Raw genomic sequence first — 26063 nt, forward strand, 5'->3', positions numbered from 1 at the left:
CATTTCCAACATTTATTATCGGGCAAATGATATATTTTTGCAAGCTTGACTGGTGTCATGTACCACCTGTAAATCATTTTCATAATATTCTCTCTTAAGGCATTACATGCCGTAAATTTCATACCGGTGGTCCACAACTGTTCCCAGTCAGCAAACATAATGTTGTGACCAATATCTTGTGCCCAAAATCTGGGGATCCATTTCTGATCGATGACCTCCAGGTTCAGTTTAAAAAAACAAGAACCCACATTTCATCAATGATAGCCTGTTCCACCCCGCCCCCACTATGTTGTAATGTATATTATATATACATTAAACATACATATAAACATATAAACATTATATATATACATGTGTGTGTGTGTGTGTGTGTGTGTAGTGATTGGTATCCCAAGTCTACCCAAGATTATATCCCTCTATATAGAGGTGAGGTGGGTAGCAATTTTTTTTTGGGGGGGAGACACCTGCCATCACCTCTTGACATCTTTTCAGCCCTTGGCAGAATATGTTTTAATTTTACAGGTGTTTCAGCGTTACAGGTTTCCTGCATTGCAGGGGATGGCACTAGGCCAGCGGTTCCTAACGATTTTTTTGGCTATGCCCCACATAAAGGTAAAGGGTCCCCTGACCATTAGGTCCAGTCGTGGCCAACTCTGGGGTTGCGGCGCTCATCTCGCTTTATTGGCCGAGGGAGCCGGCGTTTGTCCGCAGACAGCTTCCGGGTCATGTGGCCAGCATGACTAAGCCGCTTCTGGCAAACCAGAGGAGCGCACGGAAACGCCGTTTACCTTCCCACTGGAGTGGTACCTATTTATCTACTTGCACTTTGATGTGCTTTCAAACTGCTAGGTTGGCAGGAGCAGGGACCAAGCAACGGGAGTTCACCCCGTTGCGGGGATTCGAACCGCTGACCTTCTGATCGGCAAATCCTAGGCTCTGTGGTTTAACCCACAGCGCCACCTGCGTCCTATGCCCCACCTAAGCATCTCTAAAACCTTGATGCCGCCCCCCCCAGTGACATATAGTTCTGATTATTCAAAAAGTGAACTCCTGTTCACGTGGAGGAAGCCCAAAAGGCCATTCACTGTCAATAACTCATTCTTTAATTGTCCCCCCCTTAAAAATCAGATTGCCCCACTCTGGGGTGTGTCCCACGTTGGGAACCATGGGACTAGGCGACCCAATTCTATAATTCTATGATCCCATGATGCTAAGTTTCTCTTCAGTGGTAGAATTTGCAATGGGTGCTTGTAGCCTGTTGTCAGTTTTACTGTTATAATAATATAATAATAATAATTTATTCTTTATACCCCGCCCACCTGGCTGAGTTTCCACAGCCACTCTGGGCGGCTTCCAATCGAGTGTTAAAATCAATACAGCATTAAATATTAAAAGCTTCCCTAAACAGGGCTGCCTTCAGATGTCTTCTAAAAGTCTAGTAGTTGTTGTTCTCTTTGACATCTGGTGGGAGGGTGTTCCATAGAGCGGGTGCCACTACCGAGAAGGCCCTCTGCCTGGTTCCCTGTAACCCCACTTCTCGCAATGAGGGAACCGCCAGAAGGCCCTCGGCGCTGGATTTTAGTGTCCAGGCTGAATGATGGGGGTGGAGACGTTCCTTCAGGTATACAGGACCGAGGCCATTTAGGGCTTTAAAGGTCAGCACCAACACTTTGAATTGTGTTTGGAAACATACTGTTGTGTTTGGCTATCTGTTGACACACTCCTGTTGTCGCTGGGCTTTGGCACGGCTTCTGTAGACGTCCGTGAGTGTATCTTGATGCTAGAGGGAGAGGCATGAAAATATTAAACAGGTAACCTAACTCCTATGGGCCAAAGCAAAACACTATATTTGTGGGGTTGGCCTTCTCACCTGTCTCTGCTACACACAGAGACGCATTCCTCTATACACAGAGAAAATAGATTCCCTGCTATATATGCACACTCTTAGCCACTCAGCCACCATAGTGGCAAGCAGTTCGTCCCCGTCCCCCGCAGTTTTACATAGGAACAGCTGTTTCCTGCAGAAACCACGCATGTGTTCACATGCCCTGTACATAAATGAGATACCAGCACTGCGTGTCTAGAAATGAACTCTCAACACTCAGCAATACCGTGGTACTTTGGTTTAAGAACAGTCCTGTTTACGAACGATTCGATTTACGAACTCCGCAAAACGTCCCGGTTTGCGAACTTTACCTTGGTCTAAGAACGGAAGCCGAATGGTGGAAGGGCACCGGCGGCGGGAGGCCTCGTTAGGAAAAGCACGCCCCGGTTTAAGAATGGACTTCCGTAACGGATTAAGTTCGTAAACCGAGGTACCACTGTACTTAATAATTCTGGATCTATTCTGGTTCCCACCAGAAAAAAAATGTGGCACTTTGCTTTGACCCCTGTAAGAAATCCATTGCTATTTTTTTAAAAACCTTAGATGACTAGTTGTGGATCCTGCCCCTTTTCTGGATAATGGTTCTTCAAATCCCTGTGGGCTGCAACTGAGATTTAACCGTTAAGGCATTTTCCTTTTCTCATGCACTCGAAAGAAGCTTGTTAAACGCAAGACCGGCATGCCTTAAGAAACAAACACTCCATTTTGAAAAGCAGGGCGGCGAAGAATAATTTAGAAGGATTTGATGCCATGAACTGTTGTCTTAATGAGATCAAAGCTCATGCTGAGATGAAAAGCTACAAAACGAGCCAGTTGCCTCATTATGGGTTTAAATTCTGAACTAGTGCCCTGTTGCTGCTTTAATGTACAGGCGGGTGACAGCAAACTAAACAATTTCAGGAATTGGAAGCCTGGCTTCTGGGAGCTGTGGTGACATGAAAAGAATAATCATTCAATAATAAGTTCAACATTTAGCAGCATGGCTTTTGAGCCCACTTGAGAACCCAAAATGTTTCCTTTTACAGTTCTTTTTGGAGTTCCCCCGCTATAGAGCTGATATCTTGAGTTCCCCCACTATAGAGCTGATATCTAGAGGAGCAATTCCGTCTCCTTTGTCTGGCAACAGTTGAGAAGCCATCCCTTTGAAACCGCTTTGGACAGAATGGGAACTGTGTGAAAGGACAGTACTGTCTCTCAGGTCAGTACGTCCCTCAGACTGAGACAGGGCTCCGCGATCTTTTCAGGCTCAAGGGCGGAACATTCCGGAAATATAAGGAACCGTCACAGTCACCAAAAAATGTACCCATTTCACAGAAGAAGGGTGTTGTTGTTCAGTTGTTTAGTCGTGTCCAACTCTACGTGACCCCATGGACCAGAGCACGCCAGGCACTCCTGTCTTCCACTGCCTCCCGCAGTTTGGTCAAACTCATGCTGGTAGCTTCAAGAACACTGTCCAGCCATCTCGTCCTCTGTCGTCCCCTTCTCCTTGTGCCCTCCATCTTTTCCAACATCAGGGTCTTTTCCAGGGAGTCTTCTCTTCTCATGAGGTGGCCAAAGTATTGGAGTCTCAGCTTCAGGATCTGTCCTTCCAGTGAGCACTCAGGGCTGATTTCCTTAAGAATGGAGAGGTTTGATCTTCTTGCAGTCCATGGGACTCTCAAGAGTCTCCTCCAGCACCATAATTCAAAAGCATCGATTCTTCGGCGATCAGCCTTCTTTATGGTCCAGCTCTCACTTCCATACATCACTACTGGGAAAACCATAGCTTGAACTATACAGACCTTTGTTGGCCAGGTGAAGTCTCTGCTTTTTAAGATGCTGTCTAGGTTTGTCACTGCTTTTCTCCCAAGAAGAAGGATAGGCAGTGCTCAAACTGGCAAAACACACACAATGCCCCGAACTACCAAAACACAGGGGAAAACAAACAGGCAATACCCCACCACCATATTGGGGGGGTGCTCAGCACCAAAAAAATAATAAATAATAAGTAAAGCAATATACACCATTCCCCCCAAAAACACCCACACACAGACCCGCCCCAACACAACAGGGATTCCAGCAGAGAATGTCAAGAAAGAAGGTGGGCTGTTGGTTGGCCTACACTTCATTTCCAGTCAGTCCAACCACTGTCCCAAAAAATATAAATGGCAGCCACCAAGGACAACAGGTGCTTCAGGCAATCTGTTCGATTGAGCATCCACCCTGATTTGTTGGCGCAAAGTTTGCAAGGAGGTTAGACAGCATCAACTATATTTTGATCATTCATTCTGATTTGCTTGTGGGGAGGTTAGACGATTCTGTGCCAAGGAGTTGTTTTTGTGTGTGTGTTTTTCAAATTTTTAGATTAATTTTCCAAATTTATAACAAACAGATAGGAAAAAGAAAATCAAAAAACAAACCAACAAACTTTTATCCTGATTATAGTAATTCCACTTTTGTTAACATTGTTAAGTGACTTCCTCAAATCCCCCTGGCTGAGTTTCCATATAAATCATTGTAACAGTTTTCCAAAACTATTTACACATAAAATTTACTTGGTCAATTAACATCTTACTTTCTTTTCATTTTTAACTTAATATTTAATATTTTACACATCATATTTTCAAATCCTAGGCCTATTTGGTACTCGCAAGTAATTCCGTTTATATTATCTTACGATATTTAGCTAAATAGTCTTTGAATATCTTCCACTCCTCTTGGTGCTCCTCCTCCCTCTGGTCATGGACTTTTCCGGTCAGGTCGGCTAGCTCCGAAAATTCCATCATCTTCACCCTCCATTTCTCTATGGTTGGTACTTCTTGTAATTTCCAATTTTTGGCCAGCAAAATCCTAGCTGCAGTTGTGGCATACAAAAACAATCTAAAATCTTTTGGGGGCAATTCCAAACCTATTATTCCAAGTAGAAAGGCTTCTGGTTTCTTAATAAATGTATATTTCAACATTTTTTTCAATTCATTATATATCTTTTCCCAGAAGTCTTTCACCTTGGGGCAGGTCCACCACATGTGATCAAAGGTACCTTCTTTTTCTTTACATTTCCAACATAGCTTATCAGTCTTATGGTAAATCTTTGCTAATTTTACAGGGCTTAAGTACCATCTATACATCATTTTCATAACATTTTCCTTTAACACCGTGCATACAGTGAACTTAACCCCTTTCCTTCACAACCTTTCCCAGTCTTCAAACATTATATTGTGTCCAACGTCTCTTGCCCAGTCTTGCGCCAAGGAGTTGTTATCCCACACTTATAGAGTGCATTTTCCCATCCCTTTCCCCATAGCTTTTGCTACACAGTCCGCTTTTAAATGCATATTCATAGTGGAAACACCGTACGAAAACAGGCTATGTGCTGTCGCAGTCGAGGCCAAGCCTGCCAGTGGAGTTATCGGCTGGCTTGCACAGTGCTTTGGTGACAGAAAGCAGAGACCAGTAAACTCAATAAAATAGGCCTGGCAGTGAAGCTTATTAATGTGGTGATGGGATGTCATCTCCTAAGCAGCAGCTGCCCAGAACTATAGAGCTATAGAGAGTGATTTACGCAAGACAGGGATGCGTGACTCCAAGAATATGCAATCTAATTACTGGGAGAGATTGCAGGCTGCTCTCAATCGTAAACAGATAAGTCTTTCTTACGGGAAACTTAGAATAAACCTTCCCTTCTTCAACTCTCAGTATAACAGAGCATGCTGGGGGAAAAGATTATAGCTCAGTATTGCTGTCCCTGTAAAAAATATCCTCATGCCCAAATCCTAGGATTTTCAGAAAACTTTGCAAGGCAGCCAAAAAGGCACAGAGGGGTTTGAGACACTGACCTGTTTCCTATGAGCTGGTGCGCCTCTGGATTGAACCACTTCAGGGTACAGGTGGGGGCATGTTTAAAAGTCACCTGCAGATAGAAAACTGGTATAAGAAGGAGAATATTCTGCTGGAATTCCCGCCCCCCCCCCAGCAGCTGGTTTTCCAGGTGCAGGGATTTGGAGGGCAGAAATGTGTGGCAGGGCATTTAGTCATGCAAATTCCGGTCTGTTCTGGTACATCCTAGGACCTAGGCATAGGTTTAGCATCTCAGCAAGAATTTAGTCCTCTCGGGCAGCATGTTCCGGCGGTTGTCATCCATTCAAGATCAGAACTGGCTGCTGTTGTTACAGTGGCAAGTAGTTTTGAGTGCCTTGCTGCCTAACCCAGGGGTCCGCAAACTAAGGCCCGCGGGCCAGATAAGGCCCGGGGGACTCGTTTATCTGGCCTGTGGTGACCCCCGCCACCTGCTCTTACTAACGCTGCGCCGCTGCCCTCTTCCAGGTCGGAGAAGCACCGGAAATAGCTAGTGCGCATGTGCAAGCGTTCTTTGCTCATGCGCAAGGGTTATTTGCACATGCACAAGTGTTGTTTCTGGTGCACATCTGGGTCGGAGGAGGCCCATGCACATGGGCACAAGCAATTTCTGGTGCTCCTCTGACCCGGAAGTGCGCCGGAAATAGCGTGTGGGCACGTGTATGGGCACACACCCTCCTGCCCGCCGTGTGATTGGCGCTGAAGACACTGGCCTGAGGCGCGGTAAGTTTGCTGACCCCTGTCCTAACCCATGACGTGTGAATTTAGAGACTCGCTGTTGTTTCCCCACATGCTGTAGGGCTGTTGCATCAGATGGATTGCAGTTTAGCATATAGCCTCTCAAGTCTTCCATCTCCCATAATGCCTTTCTCCAAAGGAAAGTCTTAATATATCTATGCTGGTGCCAATTCTGCAACATAACGCAGCAGAGAGTTCAGGCGCATTAATCTCAATCGATATAAAAGCAGCAGAATACAAACTCACTTTGTCATTCCCCTCAACTACCCCTCAGTACTTAACTTTGGCTGGATATAAATTATGTCACGAAATGTGCTTTATGACGTTTATGCCTGCCTCAAACACAGCAAGGGAAAACCTGAATGTAGTAAGTGCTTAAAATCATAGAATTGGCCCTCCAGCTGTTTTGGGACTACAGTTCCCATCATCCCTGACCACTGGTCCTGTTAGCTAGAGTTGATGGGAGTTGTAGTCAAAAAACAGCTGGAGGGCCAAGTTTGACCATCACTGAGCTGGAGAGTAGGCCTAGAAACAAGTGCTTATCAGCAGATGGACAGTTCCAGCAAAGGAAACGACAAGTGAAAAATAATAAGCAACCCATGTTTTAACAATGCATTGCAAAAGCGATTATTAGCTGCAGAAAGGCGATAGTGTGTTCTCTCATCAAAATAATAAAAATACCTGGATCCTGCTGCTGTCTGATTTTAGTACCGTATTTTTCGCTCTATAAGACACACCAGACCACAAGACGCACCTAGTTTTTGGAGGAGGAAAACAAGAAAAAAAATATTCTGAATCTCAGAAGCCAGAACAGCAAGAGGGATCGCTGTGCAGTGAAAGCAGCAATCCCTCTTGCTGTTCTGGCTTCTGGGATAGCTGCGCAGCCTGCATTCGCTCCATAAGACGCACACACATTTCCCCTTACTTTTTAGGAGGGAAAAAGTGAGTCTTATAGAGCAAAAAATACGGTATATGCCCATCATATGGATAGAGATTATCACAAGAGCAATTCACACCACCTTTGTCCATTTTTAAAGATTTGGCGTGAGAGAATTTGCTCAGCGGTTAAAGCAAAAGCTTAAGTTTGATTTAAAAATAGGAGAACGCATTGGGGCTCACAGGTCATCAGGGTGTGGGGAAGGAATGGGGTTCCCTCCCTCTGTGCTGACCCTTTGCTCCTGCCCCCCTCTGTCTTGCAAAGTCTCCCTCTTCCCTTTTGCCCTTCCTTCCCTGCCAGACCTGGGATGCGGGTGGCGCTGTGGGTTAAACCACAGAGCCTAAGACTGGCCGATGAGAAGGTCGGCGGTTCGAATCCCCGCAACGGGGTGAGGTCCCGTTGCTCAGTCCCTGCTCCTGCCAACCTAGCAGTTCGAAAGCACGTCAAAGTACAAGTAGATAAATAGGTACCACTCCAGTGGGAAGGTAAACGCCGTTTCCGTGCGCTGCTCTGGTTCGCCAGAAGCAGCTTAGTCATGCTGGCCACATGACCCGGAAGCTGTACGCTGGCTCCCTCGGCCAATAAAGCGAGATGAGCGCCGCGACCCCAGAGTCGGCCACAACTGGACCTAATGGTCAGGGGTCCCTTTACCTTAACCTGCCAGACCGGCTCGTGCAACAAGACCTGGTAAAGAAAGGGCAAGGCAAAGGGATAAGCAGCTCTCCTTCTCACCTGCATGCACCGTCTAGATCCCTCTGCCAGCAGGTAAGTTGACCACAGGTGTTTTGTCCAACACTCTTCACCCTGACCCACCTTCCCAAAACATCAATTGGTGGCACCTGCTGGTAGAAGGTTGGAAATTAATATTGAAATCACTTTGGAAATACAGTCGTACCTTGGATGCCGAACGCCTTGAAACAAGTACATTTCAGCTCCTGAACGATCAAAAACCAGAAATGAGTGTTCCAGTTTTCGGGCGATTTTAGGAAGCTGAACGTCCAGCGTGGCTTCCGATTGGCTGCAAGATGCTCCTGCAGCCAATTGGAAGCCGCATCTTGGTTTTTTAACAGTTCCGGGAGTCAAATGGTCTTCCAGAATGCATTCTGTTCAAGAACCAAGGTACGGCTGTACTACAAGTTTCAGCCGGAGGACCAAGATTCTATATACAGTGGTACCTCGGGTTAAGTACTTAATTCGTTCTGGAGGTCCGTTTTTAACCTGAAACTGTTCTTAACCTGAAGCACCACTTTAGTTAATGGGGCCTCCCGCTGCTGCTGTGCCGCCAGAGCATGATTTCTGTTCTCATCCTGAAGCAAAGTTCTTCACCTGAGGTGCTATTTCTGGGTTAGCAGAGTCTGTAACCTGAAGCGTATGTAACCCAAGGTACCACTGTAACTGTTACATAAGCACACATGTATGCTAAAATTTGTTCCAGTGGCCTCCTCCATTTGAGCAAGGTGTCATTCCATTGGAAACATTTTCCGACATTTCTCAATGTGCTCAAGTGCTTGAACAAGAGGTCAAATTTACGTAAAACCCTCAATTTGAGATATCCCGAAGCTAGGGGATGGGATCCACAGAGCAGATAAAATGAAAGGGAAAATAGAAGAATTTTAAAATAATAGCATCTACTGCCGCCATTGTGCGACTAAATGCCATATCTCTGGAATGGAAGGGCCAGACAAGGCAAGATCAGAATTTTCCACATGCATTCAGCTTGTTTATGTGTGTTAACTTCAAAGCAGCTGTAGGAGACTGTAAGCTTTGATTAAGGAATTGGCACTGGGGGAGAGGGGGTGCTCTGGTCCTTTTCTCCCAAGGTATTTCCCTGATTTAATCTCCCCACCCCTTGCAAAACATAACAGAAAACACCTTATTAGCTTCACAGGGTGAAAATAGGAAGGTGCGACGTCAGGCTCAAATAACAGGTTTGGGAGGGCAAATTTTAGATCAGGGAAATAGCTGTGTCACATACAGTTTCACCCTGCCTTCAGCAAACACCACATTCAACCTTGCGACGTCAGCACAGGTTAAATTTCCCAGCAAAGACCTTATTAAGCAGAGAGTTAAAAGAAAGTGATTTTTGGGGGGTTGGGGTACGGAAAGTAAGTAAGAGGAAAGGAAAGTCATCTTGACATTTTACTGTACAGAAATGAAGATGTGAAATTAAGTTTCCCGATAACAATAAGCTACAGCGCGTTTTAGTAACGGCCAGTTCGTGACAGCTTCTTGCAAGGTCTTTCCACCCTCGAAGCAGACATATCTGCCTTGTCTCTGTTTTCCTTGACAGCCTTGCCCCTTCGCATGCGTTCTGTCAATTACGGAATGTTACAGGCTTGTCATCAAGCAAATCTTGATTGTATTTTGGCAATGCCTAGGTTTAAAAACCAGTTCAGACATCCCTGTGGGTCTGCTATCACGGCCCGTCGCGGCAGCAAGGCAATGTCTCAAGTTACAGACTTCACAGAAAATTACAGCGGCTACTGTATTTCCGTGGCTTGAAACACAGCAATATGCTTCCCCTTTCTCCCCCCCCCCCGCCCCGTTTTGTCCCTACATCAAACCTTAATTGGTGCAGGAAATCATTCAGAATATAATGGCTCTAACAGCCCTCTGTTTCTGAATTCAATCCCACTCAGGCTGAGGGCCAGACAGAAACATTATAAGCTTGATAAGGATATCTGGCTGTTTGGGTTATTTTGCTCATTCACAACCCTGTAGGGATGAGCTCTAGGATATGGTTTTGACTCTTTTCCTTCTGTGATTCATCCCACCAAACCCCTAAACTAGGCATAGGCAAACTCGGCCCTCCAGATGTTTTGAGACTACAATTCCCATCATCCCTGACCACTGGTCCTGCTAGCTAGGGATGATGGGAGTTGTAGTCCCCAAACATCTGGAGGGCCAAGTTTGCCTAGGCCTGCCCTAAACTCACCCGCCAGCTCTGCAAAGGGGGGAAAGGCGAGGATAGGGGAGATTTTTCACTGGAGAAAAAATTTCGTTGCAGACATGAGGAATAGTAAAACCCCGCCATCATAGGGCCTTGTACCAAGTGAGACCATTGGCTCATCCAATTGCCAGTCAGACTGGCATCTTTTCCAGCCCTGCATGCAGCTACTGGGGACTGGGGAGAGGACATTTTGCGTGCAAAACATGTGTTTTGACCCTCCCATCAGTAGCACCCCTGGTGGAATTACAGCAAATGGAATGACCAATATAAAATGAATATGAATGGACTTTATTACGGTCACAGACCAGGATAAAAAACAAACAAACAAACAAAAAATATAAATAAAATAGCAGTTTTTTTTTATTAAATATTTATTGGCATTTTCAAGAAACACACAACAAACAAAAACAAGAAATACACAAAACACAACAGAGAAAAAAAAACAAAAACACAAAAATACATAATATTCAAAACTAAACAAAGAAAAAAAAATAGAAAAAACCACATAAAATTTCTGATACTTATTATTCTTAACCTTATTTCTCAGACCTCCTCACACCTCCCCTTCTTGTATTCCAATTTAAATTGTCAGTTCAGCAAGTCCTTAACTTATTTCTTTACCTTAACTTAAACATTTGTTCTAACATACTATTGTTTTACTTTACTTCTTTTTTCCATTTCCTCAATTTATTTCTAACAACCTTGTTTTCAATTAATTTAAAAAAAGAAAACCAATTTTACCTTATTAAAATCACACATCAATACTTATACCTCATTAATTATTCTTAAGCCTTTTTCCTAAAGTCGACCAAAATTTCCCTTCCCCGATTTACCCAATTTCCTTACCACTAACAAAATATAAAAAGCAAATTATCCTTATGTACCCTTTGGATTCCCAACCTCCACCCACCCTTCTCCCGGTTCCAGTCCCCAACCAATATCCATCAGTCTTTATGTTATTTATTTAGCCTGGAGATCTCACGTCCGAGGCCCTTACATCTCTCTCAGTTCCTTTCTGCCGGTCTCTTTGATAGTCCTTGATGTTAAGCCCCAAGTCTCGGAGGGGCTCCGGCCCAACAGACTCCATGTTGCTTCCAGCCAGTCCTCCATACTTAAAAACAAAGCCTATGGGGTACTCCAACTCTTGTTTCAAATTTCTTTCAGATCCATATGTCCCCAAAGCTCCAGCTTTCACCTTCAACAAATTTGTAATCCTCAGGTCTTCAGATCTCCTCCAAAGGGGATCTCTCCATTTTCCAAAGTCCCATTCAGACCAGGCTTTCCACATCCAATTTTTATTGTCCTTTTTTATCATCATGTCAGGCCTCATATTGTAACTCTCCTTTGACTCCTGCAAATCTCCTGCTCCTCCTTCATTTTCTTCAAAAACAACATATTGCTCCATCATATCTACACTTTCAGTTTCATTTATTTGTTCAGTTGAATAGGCTTCCTGTTTCAAGTCCTTATCAGGCTCAAAACTGTTGTTTACTGTCCAGTGTAGTAATGATACCTCTGTAGACAAAGCATTGTATTCATCTTGCAAGTTTCCCAAGAGAACGAGTGCTCTGTCCAATTCTGCTTGGATTTTACATACTCCAGCCATTTTTATGGTGTAGTGTCCCTGTTACCCCTCTAGGGGGATTTTAGTTCCTTAATGTTCCTTTCGGCTCAAAACCAAAAGTCCAGTTATTTTGTATCAGCCCTCCTTATTTTCAACAAGTTGTACCAAATAAACCAGCAAAAACAGCAGAAACAATGTTCTCTTTTTCCAGCTGACAGCTCACTTGACAGCTGTCAAAATCCTCAATACAACAGGCTTTCTCATAGGACGTTCCCGGGTCTCGGGGGGGGGTGAAATTTCAGCTCCCAAAATTCTTTTTATCCTCCAGTAAATCTTCTTATAGTGTCAAAACCGTGAAGTCAGGATCTTTCATTAAAAAGAAACAAGAAACAAATTCTCTCGACCTTAGCTGCCCAGTCCTTTGCTTTAAATTGTTTACAAAGAGGGGGGGGTGGACTTCCTTTTTAGCCCCTTCCCGCTCGTTCCAAATCCAAAATTAAAAATTTTTAAGATTCCAATCTCCGTATTACTCACGGGTTTATATTTTAGAGTCCAATCGGTCTTGGAAGAAGTTGGCGCTCTCTGTCAATGGCTTGCGGCTTCACTCCGTAGGCGAGGGAGTACTCTCAGCACCACGCCCCACCCTGCCTCTGTTCCGAAGCCTTTAAAAAGGCTCCGTCGCGGATTGGGGGGCGCAAATGGTGCCCGCCGAGTCTCTGTGTTCACAGGCATCCGCGCCTGTGATTTTAAGGGTCTCCGCTTCGCCGCAGCGGCCAGACCCAGACGCTACGGAGCCGATTCCCTCCGGAGCTCAGAGGGAATCCGCCATTAAACAATGGCGCCAACCCGGAAGTCCACAAATAAAATAGCAGTTAGGGGTTTTTTTTTAACCAATAATTGTTAGAGCAAATAAGGACAAAGAAACAAGCATAGGATAAAACATCGGAATAAAATACAAGATTAAACACGGATAATGGATGGATAAAAACTGATAATTAAAACAGATAAGAACTAAAAACAAAAGTGCACAGTTAAAACAACTGTAAAAGCATAAGAACTAAAAGACTCACAGTTAAAAAAAGTATAAGAGGCTGCAGAGTAGAAGCCTCTGAAATAGAGGACACTCACAACATTAGAAACTGATGTGCAAATATGGTTAAAACAGACAATTAAAACAACGTGCAACAATAAATTTAAGAACAATGTACAACAATAAACTATCCCAGGGAGTTGACTCACGAGTCACCCATGGAACCGAGTTTGGGGATTTTCATGCCGGACTATTCTGAGTTGGGCGATGGTCTGCGCCTACAGATTTGTACACAGAATCTGGCGACCAGATAATGAATATGATTATGCAAAGCAATTTTTCTACCAGACTCTTGCATTGCTAAAGCTACTAGGGCTGCTTCTGTATTTCTCTAAAGGGGACCGGATAAGGACCGGTAGGGTGGAGAAGTCAACGTCTTTTATCTGTTCATTGTCACAGTTTGGAGTGGCCCTCATAACTCCTCCTCTGTTGCTGTTGCTGCTCTTCCAGAGAATCTTTGGCAACCCCAAACCCTTATCAAGCGCCAACCAACTAATGCTGGAAGACAGATGGAGCAAACAGGCTTTTCACCAGCCAGAGAGATCCGAAACTTATTATTTCTTGATGGGCAGTTTGAAAAGAAAAGAAAATTACTCCGTTCTACTTCTTGCCCATATTCCTGTGCACCAGGCAACCCAAAAACCTAAACCAGTGATAAGAAATGTAGCCCCAAAACCTAGTTAAATTCTGATCGGCAAACATTAGAAAGCAGCTGATGTTTCAATTAAAACAACTATTCAGCCTTCTGCTAAGAAAGCTGACAGACTTCAGACTGAGAAGCCACTATAGTGTGTCAAAAGCTATCCCACGCCCAACTCCCAAATGCAGTTTCAGTAACTTGACCTGAAGATTATAGTAAATGCTAAAACCAAAAGGCTAAACCTTAGACTCAGGGCAAATGTATCCTGTTGTAGAATTTTTTAAGCCAAGCTGTTTATCTGCTTGAGGCAACCTAGAAGGCAGGTTAATTGCATATGCTGTCTGTTTATATATAGACCATTACACATGCTTTTTAAAAAGTCAGGCTGGGTTATTTTCCATCAGCTACTTATTTCATTGTTGGATGCTGGTCACTGGCTGGAGTTAGCCAGGGCCTTTTTTTTAAATTATTGTGTTTGCATTTGAAAATAATTAAACCAAGGCAATGGATTAATCAGACTGTAGGAACATAAAGGTAAAGGGACCCCTGACCATTAGGTCCAGTCATGACCGACTCTGGGGTTGCGGTGCTCATCTCGCCAAGGGAGCCAGCGTACAGCTTCTGGGTCATGTGGCCAGCATAACTAAGCCACTTCTGGCGAACCAGAGCACCGCACAGAAACACCGTTTACCTTCCCGCCAGAGCGGTACCTATTTATCTACTTGCACTTTGACATGATTTCGAACTGCTAGGTTGGCAGGTGCTGAGACTGAGCAACAGGAGCTCACCCCATCGCGGGGATTCGAACTGCCAACCTTCTGATCGGCAAGTCCTAGGCTCTGTGGTTTAACCCACAGCACCACCCACGGTAGGAACATAGGAAGCTACTGTCTACAGAGTTGGACGTTGGACTCTGCTAGCCCAGGTTTCCCTACTTGGACTGGCAAGCAAGTGCTGCAGTTGGTCTCAGTGCTACCCGGAGATGTCTTACCACTGTACTCCAGCCATGTCCACAAACATTTTTAATATACTGTACTGGTATCAAAGGGACGCAGGGGGCGCTGTGTTCTAAACCACTGAGCCTAGGGCTTGCCAATCAAAAGGTCGGCAGTTCAAATCCCCGCGACGGGGTGCGCTCCCATTGTTCGGTCCCTGCTCCTGCCAACCTAGCAGTTCGAAGCATGCCAGTGCAAGTAGATAAATAGGTACCTCTCTGGCGGGAAGGTAAATGGCGTTTCTGTGCAGTGCTCCGGTTTCTCCAGAAGCGGCTTAGTTATGCTGGCCACATGAGCTGGAAAAACTGTCTGCGGAGCGGACAAACGCCGGCTCCCTCGGCCTGTAAAGCGAGATGAGCGCCGCAACCCCAGAGTCGTTCGTGACTGGACCTAACGGTCAGGGGTCCCTTTACCTTTACCTTTTTACTGGTATCAAAATACAGTGGTACCTCAGGTTACATACGCTTCAGGTTACATACGCTTCAGGTTACAGACTCCGCTAACCATGAAATAGTACCTCCGGTTAAGAACTTTGCTTCAGGATGAGAACAGAAATCGTGTGGTGGTGGCGCAGTGGCAGCGGGAGGCCCCATTAGCTAAAGTGGTGCTTCAGGTTAAGAACAGTTTCAGGTTAAGAGCAGACCTCCAGAACAAATTAAGTTCTTAACCCAAGGTACCACTGTAATGACACCTCGCTCAAACAAAAGCAAGGGAAATCTTACTTACTAAATCCAAATGATAAAGCATTTATCACTGACTGTATCCTTGGTGTGTATCCCTGATCTGTTCCAGAAAGAGATTCCCCATCCTGAGTCTCCACCATACATTGCATCTCCTTTTAGAAAATAATCTATTAAGGAAAGAGACCGACATGACATTTTAAGACCAGTGGGTCCCTTGTCGAAATACCCTCATCACTATCAGTGCAATCGTATGTTCCTCTGCCTTGGGATCATGTTTTTGAGGGGTGGTTTTTGCACGCTTAAAGGGACGTGGGTGGCGCTGTGGGTTAAACCACAGTGCCTAGGACTTGCCGATCAGAAGGTCGGTGGTTTGAATCCCCACGATGGGGTGAGTTCCCGTTGCTTGGTCCCTGCTCCTGCCAACCTAGCAGTTCGAAAGCTCGTCAAAGTGCAAGTAGATAAATAGGTACCACTCCGGCGGGAACACAAACAGTGTTTCCGTGCGCTGCTCTGGTTTGCCAGAAGCAGCTCAGTCATGCTGGCCACATGACCCGGAAGCTGTACGCCGGCTCCCTCAGCCAATCAAGCAAGATGAGTGCCGCAACCCCAAAGTCGGTCACGACTGGACCTAATGGTCAGGGCTCCCTTTACCTTTACCTTTTGCACGCTTGCAGTATGACTGACTCAAAAGGAAGCCACCTCAATTCTCACAGGAATTTTGCCACCGTATCTGTGGATCTTTTAAAGTAAGATTGGGTGTGGATGTATTTATGCAGTTATTGGTAAATATGGCACTTTGGAATAGAAGCAGGACTGACTATCTAATACATGACTGGCGGGGAAAGCCGTGATTGGCAGCTGAGCCTGTGTTTGACTTTCTGCAAGTTGCAAAGCCAGAATTAACACCATGGATGATGAACCTGCTGTGCCCCCTTTTTAAATATTGCATCTATATTCACTCTTAAATGGAAAACACCTGCCATGACCAATTCACTTGAAGCTTAAAAATAGCACACCTCTTAGAAATCTTGGGGGTGGGAGAAATTTGTGGATTATCTGAAATGCTCAGATCAGTGCCTTCTGATCCCTGAATGGTTAAGTGTGAGGGAGCAAACAGATGTATTAACCGTCTCAGAAGGACTGGAAACTTTTGATACTAGCTATTTTTCACTGCCACCAAAGAGAAGTACAGAAGGTTCAGGAATTTCATTCATGAACATGTAGTCCTCCTAGCACAAAAGCGATAATGACTTTTAATAGATACGCTTCCACAGGGACAAAAGAAATTGTTCTTGAGTGCGTGTATTATTAACCCCACAGGGCAGTTCTGCATTTTTCAGCGACAGTTCTTGACAGTACAATTCCTGTCAAGCAAGTGGACAGAGAAACAATTGGCATAATTTCAGGATCTAGTTCTGTCCAAAGACAGACGCATGTGACATGCTTGACTACCACCCTGGTCCAAATAAATAATAATTACGTTGTTTGATTTTATGAGTGGGTTGCTCTGGTCATCTCCCGCTTGGACTACTGCAATGCGCTCTATGTGGGGCTACCTTTGAAGGAGACCCGGAAACTACAACTAATCCAGAATGCGGCAGTTAGACTGGTGACTGGGAGCGGCCGCCGAGACCACATAACTCTGGTCTTGAAAGACCTACATTGGCTCCCAGTATGTTTCTGAGCACAATTCAAAGTGTTGGTGCTGACCTTTAAAGCCCTAAACTGCCTCGGTCCAGTATACCTGAAGGAGCGTCTCCACCCCCATCGTTCTGCCCGGACACTGAGGTCCAGCTCTGATGGCCTTCTGGCAGTTCCCTCACTGCAAGAAGCAAAGCTACAGGGAACCAGGCAGAGGGCCTTCTCGGTAGTGGCACCCGCCCTGTGGAACACCCTCCCACCAGCTGTCAAAGAGAAAAATAACTACCAGACTTTTAGAAGACATCTGAAGGCAGCCCTGTTTAGGGAAGCTTTTAATGTTTGATGTATTATGGTATTTTAATATTTTGTTGGAAGCCGCCCAGAGTGGCTGGGGAAGGCCTGGGCAGGGTATAAATAATAAATTATTATTATTATTATGCCTAACTGTACTGTTGGGACGCAGGTGGCACTGTGGGTTAAACCACAGAGCCTAGGACTTGCTGATCAGAAGGTCGGCAGTTCGAATCCCCACGACGGGGTGAGCTCCCGTTGCTCGGTCCCTGCTCCTGTCAACCTAGCAGTTTGAAAGCACATAAGTGCAAGTAGATAAATAGGTACCACTCCGGCGGGAAGGTAAACAGCGTTTCTGTGCGCTGCTCTGGTTTGCCAGAAGCGGCTTAGTCATGCTAGCCCGCATGACCCGGAAGCTGTACGCCGGCTCCCTCGGCCAGTAAAGCGAGATGCGCGCCGCAACCCCAGAGTCGGTCACGGCTGGACCTAATGGTCAGTGGTCCCTTTACCTTTAACCATACTGTTACGTTGGGTGAGGAGAGAGGCTTTCTGGTGCACCCATGAGGCAAAGTGAGGGGACCCTCAGGCCTCAGGATCCACAGGGGCAGCTGGCCTCCAAGGAACGCATCGCCTCTTGCTTCTGAATCGGTCAGCTTCTCGGCTGACCCCACAATGCCACCTGTACAGCCATCTCTTGGCAAATAGGTGGCACTGCCATTGTTCGAAATTAGCCAGGCGCCTGGCACATTTTGGACCGGGCTATCAGCCACTTGCGACCAAGTGAAGATGGATCGTCGGATCGGCACTGCTTCCACACACTAATACCCCACCCTGTAAAATTCTGGCAGTTGTGTTTTATCTGCACAATCGGAGTGAATTTCATGAAGCAAAATGCTGCCTCTGTGCAGCCTGAGCAGGAGCGGCGAACAGTTGTTGTAGCTTATTTTTGCTTACTTAACCCCCCCCCCCCCCCCGCAATGCCCTCCCCACAGTTGTGAATAATATTCTTACGTTATGAATGGACCGTTAAAAAAAAGAGGTAGGGATAATCTATGTCCCTGAATCAAGTGCCTTCTTCCTTAAGTTCTCAAATTTCTCAACCTAGTTCAAGGTTGTCTTCTAAATTAGCCGTATGTGTAACTAATAATCAATACAATCAATCCTTCATTTGAAAAACAAGAGTCTAGAGCTGTCTTGCCCCCAAACGGCAACTAGAGGTTCCGTTTTGGAGACTGCAACCCTTGGTTTAAGGTGCTGTTTGGCACCTAGTCTCTATATCTGAGTTTCTAACACTGAGCACTGCTGATCTTTTTCTCCCCTTGTTCCTGATGTAAAGGTAAAGGTAAAGGGACCCCTGACCATTAGGTCCAGTCGTGACCGACTCTGGGGTTGCTGCGCTCATCTCGCTTTATTGGCCGAGGGAGCCGGCGTACAGCTTCCGGGTCATGTGGCCAGCATGACTAAGCCACTTCTGGCGAACCAGAGCAGTGAATGGAAACTCCATTTACCTTCCCGCTGGAGTGGTACCTATTTATCTACTTGCTCTTGGACGTGCTTTCGAACTGGTAGGTTGGCAGGAGCAGGGACCGAGCAACGGGAGCTCACCCCGTCGCAGGGATTCGAACCGCTGACCTTCTGATCGGCAAGTCCCAGGCTCTCTGGTTTAACCCATAGTGCCACCCGCGTCCTGATGTAGATCTTCACTTTTTCTTTCCTGGCTAGGGGTACACTGGGGGGTGGGAGAGAGAAGTACCATTTTGCGGTTTGCCTCGGGTGCCAAAACGTCTTGTGCTGCCCTGCTTGCTGGGGAAATGAAAACCTGGGTGAAAACAGATTTCCCATTCGCAGAGCAATAGGCAAAAGGGAGCTGGAATTGCATTCGTTATAAATTTTTCAAGATGAGCTATAAAAGCGTCCTGCGGCTTTTTAGAATCTGCTCCACTCAACTGGAGGAAACCACAGCTGTGGCTGACACCAGTTGGCTGGCACAGCTTCCCTGTCAATCGCTGGAGTAGTTTGGCCGGTTCGGAAAGTTTTCACTTTTTCATCTAATGAAAGGCGAGCAAATAAAGCCAGGATGGGTGGGCTGCTTTCGCTTTAGTTTTATTTAAAGATAGCCTGCCTTGAGGCCTGAGGGGAGAGGCCAAGATCGAGGGAGGAGCCAGCATTCACCTTGCTGGCATGCAACTGCGTGGGGGGACAAATTGCAAAGTCATACTGAGCTCTGTTCTTGCCCTGTGGGCGGAAAACGCGCTGCGGTCCCCGTTGCAATGTTACGCCTGTCTTCACCCTTTGAAAACAGGAAGTTAATTGGGCTTGATTTAGCGACGCGCACTCTGCTCGCTCCAGAATGAATGAGCCAAGGTTCAGCTCGATGTTGACAAATGCAACGTTTGGGCAAGCAGATACTAAGCAGGGTTCAGTGAGTGCTTTGCCAAACAAAAAGGATGCCGGGAGTCTTAAATTTTCCACACCAGTTGGATTTTGCAGCATGGATGGGCTGATTAGATTTGCCTGTGTCTCTTATTTTTTCACAATTGACTCTGCTAATGCGGAGTCGGGGTGGAGCGTGGGGAGAAGCTAGGAATTATGGAGGCTCCGTCTAGCCCCTGACAACTGAATCCTTGATCCACAGAGGGCTGAGTTTGAGCCAGGAGAACTAGGAAGTTGTGAAGATACAGCCTACTTGGGTCTCATCCCAGTCACGAGGAGAGATGGAGAAGAGCCCCAAACCAGTTAAGAGGGGTGTGGTGAACCCTCTGTGTCCGTTAACACTGCTGGAAGCACCTCAGGAGTGTGGTTGATAAAAGGTTGGGTAACTGACAGAAAGGGCCACCTTGTTTTAAGAACCATAGTAGTGGGATGTGTTGCAGCAACTGAGTTATGGAACTGAAGTGGAATAACTTGAAATAAGCTGAGCTTCTAGTCTAGAAACCTGTAAGGTCTACCTGAAGCGTAATAACTGAACTTAAGCAACTGAAGTTTAGAAGAAGCTGTGCTAGATTAGAAGCCTGTAACGGCCGCTAGATTTAGTATAATTAGTATAATTTAATACTTAGTTAACTGTTTCCTGAAAGGACGTTATCTCCTGATAACAGCCTTTGTTTTATCCACTTTGTTCTATACAGTGGCACCTCGGGTTAAGTACTTTATTCATTCCGGAGGTCTGTTCTTAACCTGAAACTATTCTTAACCTGAAGCACCACTTTAGCTAATGGAGCCTCCTGCTGCTGCTGCGCCGCCGGAGCCCGATTTCTGTTCTTATCCTGAAGCAAAGTTCTTAACCTGAAGCACTATTTCTGGGTTAGCGGAGTGTGTAACCTGAAGCATCTGTAACCTGAAGCATATGTAACCCAAGGTACCACTGTGTAATAAATATTTCTTATTCAGTTACAGATAGGTAGCCGTGTTGGTCTGCCATAGTCAAAACAAAACAAAAAAAAATTTCCTTCCAGTAGCACCTTAAAGACCAACTAAGTTAGTTCTTGGTATGAGCTTTCGTGTGCATGCACACTTCTTCAGATATCTGAAGAAGTGTGCATGCACACGAAAGCTCATAACAAGAACTAACTTAGTTGGTCTTTAAGGTGCTACTGGAAGGAATTTTTTTTGTTTTGTTTTTATTTCTTATTCGTTCAACTTTTGCCTGAGTAAGTATTTCCTCACACAAAATACAAAAGATAACCTGTGATAGTTACTACAGAGTGTGTACATAGGTGGGATCTGCCACAGTTGGTATACGGTGGTGGCATCCTCTTTGCTGCTGTTGTTTAGTCATTTAGTCGTGTCCGACTCTTTGTGACCCCATGGACCAGAGCACGCCAGGCATTCCTGTCTTCCACTGCCTCCCACAGTTTGGTCAAACTCATGCTGGTAGCTTCGAGAACACTATCCAACCATCTCATCCTCTGTCGTCCCCTTCCCCTTGTGCCCTCCATCTTTCCCAACATCAGGGTCTTTTCCAGGGAGTCTTCTCTTCTCCTGAGGTGGCCAAAGTCTTGGAGCCTCAGCTTCAGGATCTGTCCTTCCAGTGAGCACTCAGGGCTGATTTCCTTAAGAATGGATAAGTTGGATCTTCTTGCTGTCCATGGGACTCTCAAGAGTCTCCTCCAGCACCATAATTCGAAAGCATCAATTCTTCGGCGATCAGCCTTCTTTATGGTCCAGCTCTCACTTCCATACATCACTACTGGGAAAACCATAGCTTTAACTATATGGACCTTTTAAACAGCAATAAATGAACCCTGTTTTTATTGACCGGGAAAATGTTGCCTGACATTCAAAATGCATTGATAGTGCCAAGTGAATTTGCCTGGAGAAGCAGCTTCACAACTGAGGTGCCACCACAGAAAAGGTCTTCTCTCCGGTAGTCAGATATGTAGCCTTCTGATAGCTGGCAACACCTGGTGAAGGGCCTCAGGTAAACCATTCATTTAGATGGGAGAAAGTATAGGGGTGATTCAGAGGCACTGTTGGGCTGGGGAACTCAACCTGCAATATCCCTGCTTTGGTCATTGAGAATCCAGCCTCCTTCCTTCCTTCACAGCCCTTCCAGTCCACCTGCATCATCCACCCACCCCCTCCAGATTCTGTTTCCCAGTCACGCTAATAATATGGCCAACTGGTTATAAATCTAGAAGGTAATAATATTTGTGCGTATGCTTCACCTGTGCAGGTTTACATGTCTCCTGTGCCTCTTCACCTGGTCCACCTCCTCCCTCAAGCACGGTTCTCTCAGGAACAACAGAATTTAATGAGTCTGCTGCTACAACCAGTGTTGGTCCTCCTTTGAGTACCCAGAAGGGAGCCTCCACGACAATTTCGCTCCCATGGAGACTTTCGACTCAGGATAGCGCCACTGCTCCTAACATCACAGTGGAAGCTTTGACTGCAAACCCCGTTTCGGCTGTAACGCCCCTGTCAAGAGCAACGGCCCCGGATAGCTCAGCAGCAGCCCATTCATCACCGCAGCCAAACACTGGATTACAAACCACGGAAGACACATCAGCCCCTGTGACATCAGTTGCCGGCCTGGTCACAGGCGCCACTCCTCACTCGGAAACCACACCAGTCAGTTCTTCGCCTACTCTAAATGGATCGTCCACCAACCCTTTTCCTGCTAACGCCACCTATCTAAGCACTACCCAAGTGCCGAGTGCAGGAACATCTCCAGAAGCTGTGTCCTCAAGCAAACTCCCTACTGGAGAGGCAACATCTGGAGAGACATCTGTGGCAGCATCCTCCCCGGGCTCCACGCAAGGGGCTACTATTTCTTCGCAAGCGGCTATGTCAAGTAAGGCTACTCCAGCGACCTCCCCTACTGGCAGTACCACGTTCTCTGTGGGGGTGACCATACAAGAAGTTCAACGGGCCTTGAGTTCAGGTGAGTTGGTCTGTTTCCGCGCTTTGCACGGCAATGGTTTTGTCGATCTTGCGGCTTATGGTTGTCTGTTTTAGGGAGTTCAAAAGGCTCCCTAAATTATTATTTTAAATTATTATTATTATTATTACTACTACTACTATTATTATTAAAAAATAATTGGAAAGACTCAAGACAGATTATTCCCCCCCCCCAAAAAAATGTCAAAATAGAAAAGGATGCATCCATTTTCCTCTTTAATCAGGCCTGTGGCCTCTTACGAGTGGATGGGGTGTTTTTAATGTATTGTTTTAATTGGGTGTGTTAATATATCTATGTGGGTTTTCGTTTGTTTTGTTTGTAAGTCACTTTGAGTTGCCTTTGACAAACAAAAGCAACCAGTAAATTTAATTAATAATAATACACAACAGTACACACCTACTAAAAAATTTCTGTCCACCCTGATACATTTTAACGTTCTTGCTTACCTTCTGAAAAATGGACTCAGTGCAGACCTTGTACTAGCCCATGGTTTGTTATTCACCATAGCATAGAAGCCATACTACAATGTATAATAGGCAAGTCGTGGTTTAGAGCTGTTTCGTCTGCTTTCTTTAGCCGTCCTCTCAGGCCTCAACTTTGAAGGTGCATTCTTGTCTCTTACTTTCTGTCTGTGATGCAGCAACTTGTAGAGTGATGGCCACAACTATTGTGTTTCTCCCATCACTCCATGGATGCATCATGCCAGATCATAATTAGAATAAACCAGGGTTATAATGCTTCTGTCTGGCCCTCAGTCACTGCAAAAATATATCTCTAAATTTATCTGGCAGGGGAAGAAGCCAAGAATAAAATATAAATTATTAACAGATTCTAAAGAGAGAGGCGGCTTCTCCCTGTAGTTCCCAATTCTGGTTTGCCAGCCAATTGCAAACCATGTCTTGTCAATTCACACAACAGGCCAGAGCAAAATTAAACTTAACCATGGTTTAGATGTCTGAATTCATCTGTAGAGTTTAAATCATAACCGTGGAAGTTGCAGAGATCATTCTTGAAAGCTGTAAATAAACCCTTAATATCATTATAATTTCATTTGTATGCCACCTTTCCATAATTAAAACCACACTCGAGGCAACTTACTACGTGAAAAGATTTACATAATTACAAGTATAACAAAATAGGCACAAGCAATAAATAAAACACATAGAAAAGTACACAACCAAACTGAACAGTTTCCACATAAACCATAAGATCGAAAAATAAAGATCCACCAAATTAATATCAATAAGAGCAAGAAAAAGAAAAAATCAGGTGGAAAAAATCTAGCAGGTCTTCCAGGACACACAGCTAAGATGGTGGGCTTCCATGTTTATTGGACCGGAATGGGACCTGTGACCCTCAGTTCACAGATAGATAGATAATTTCTTACGGTCAAAGACCAGCTCGCATAACACAATAAAAACAGAGTTCATAAAGATAAAATATACAATCAGAGCAGATTGCAGCAATAGCTCAGGGGTAGATATATTTTATTATATATATATTTTTATTGGTTTTAATTCATTTTGCTACATCCAACATTAAAACAAGTGAAAAAATAAACATACATAACACCTACATACAAAAAAGGAATACATAAATAAAAGAAATAATAATTAAAAAAAACAAAAGAAAAAACATCTCCTAACATAAAACACCAACTAATTAACTTACATTAACTAAATAACTAAATAACACACAACATTAATTGACTTCCCTTCATCTCGGTTTCAGAATATATTATATGATTTTTTATCTGCAGTTTCTTTTCCTCAAAAGACTCTTTATGTCACAAGTGTTACGTCACACCTACTGTGATTTTTAGATTTTTTACCTCTGTTTCCATGTATGTCATAAATTTATTCCATTCTTTATTAAACTTTATGTCTTTTTGATTTCTTATTTTCTGTGTCATTTTTGCCAGTTCTAAATAGTCAAATAGTTTGGTTTGCCATTCGTTTATAGTTGGGATTTTTGATGTCTTCCAATTCTGCGCTATTAGAGTTCTGGCAGCCACTGTCGCATACTGAAAGAGTGTTTGGTCTTCCTTTTTGACTTCCTCCCCAATTATCCCCAGCAGAAAGGCTTCGGGTTTTTTTATAAAGGTATATTTGAGGATTTTTTTTAATTCATTGTAAATAGATTCCCAGAATTTTTTGATAGGCTCACACAACCACCACATATGATAGAAATCGCCCTCCTTGATCTTGCACTTCCAACATAATTTATCACCAGTTTTATATATTTTTTCCAATTTTATGGGCGTTACATACCACCTGTACATCATTTTATACATATTTTCCCTGAGTGTTGTGCATGCCGAGAATCTCATACCTTTATTCCATAATGCCTTCCATTTATCAAACTCTATGTTATGTCCGAAGTCCATTGCCCAAGCTCAGGGGTAGATATATACATACACCTGTACAACTGAGATTTGGGCTACCATAAAAATTGACCCTGAGGCGCCTCAAAGGACGACTTCAGCATTTCCCTAGTAAGCTATGTTATTCTAGAGGATGATCTGTGCCTACAAATCTGGGCGCAGAATTTGGCTACCAGCCAGGACCCTCAGTTCAGATATTGTTGGACTGCAACTCCCATCCTCTCTGACCATTGACTGGGGCTGACGGAATTGGAGCTCCAGCAACTGGAAAGCCACAGGTTCTCCAGTCTTGACTTTGAAAGTACCTTGAAGACATGGAACCTGCTAGACTGTCTTTAGTAAATGAGACAATGAGAGAAAGAGCAGATAGAGGGCCTCTAGTACTCAGGCAGTCATTGGCTGTTTTTCCCCCCCTACAAAGATTAATGTCGTCCCCCCAATCCCTCTCCTTGCTTTTACAAGCTAGTATAAAAAAAGCTGGAATAGCAGTTAGCCACTTAATAAGAACGCACAGGCTTTGAACGCAGAAGTTCAAAGCCCCAGAGATTAAATCTCACAGCCATAACGTCACTTGATGGCCTTAAGCAAGCAACCATTTTCTCTCCCCCTCACCTCTGCTGCTTAAATCGGAGGGTGGTAGGACTGACCTCAGAGAAGGCACTATTTAGGTCCTAGTGGCTATTATAATTACGCCACACTGTCTGTCTGCGTGCGTGCAGATTTTCAAATCGCAGGATTTGGAGTCGACGGTTAATATGCTTTGAGCACTCCGTGCTGAAAGCTTCCTTGGTTTGCCACGTTTTCTACATTAGAGGGCAGTGTGCCTGCGGACTGAATCGTAGGATGAAAAATAATCTGGATGGTTGAAGGTGAAACTGTGATCTCTGATACATCTGCTTTGTTGTGCAGGCAGCATCGCAGCTATAACCATCACAGTGATTGCAGTGGTTCTGTTGGTGTTTGGCATAGCCGCATTCCTGAAGATCAGGTAAGAATTGGTGCCCTTACTTAGAGGAGAGGCAGTAGTTCCG

The 26063-nt window shown here is 44.8% G+C and overlaps 1 protein-coding gene across 4 annotated transcripts in view; it reads left to right on the plus strand.

Annotated features, from left to right (window-relative positions):
- Positions 1–26063, plus strand: part of PARM1 (prostate androgen-regulated mucin-like protein 1) — a 45803-nt gene that overhangs the window by 14060 nt on the left and 5680 nt on the right. For all 4 annotated transcript variants that reach the window (XM_083583184.1, XM_083583186.1, XM_083583185.1 and 1 more), the window contains 2 exons: positions 21924–22631; positions 25942–26020. In XM_083583184.1, coding sequence (XP_083439310.1) covers positions 21924–22631; positions 25942–26020 — 787 coding nt within the window. The remainder of the gene's footprint in view (positions 1–21923; positions 22632–25941; positions 26021–26063) is intronic.

This window comes from Podarcis filfolensis, assembly GCF_964270895.1.
Source record: "Podarcis filfolensis genome assembly, chromosome: 13".
NCBI lineage: Eukaryota > Metazoa > Chordata > Lepidosauria > Squamata > Lacertidae > Podarcis > Podarcis filfolensis.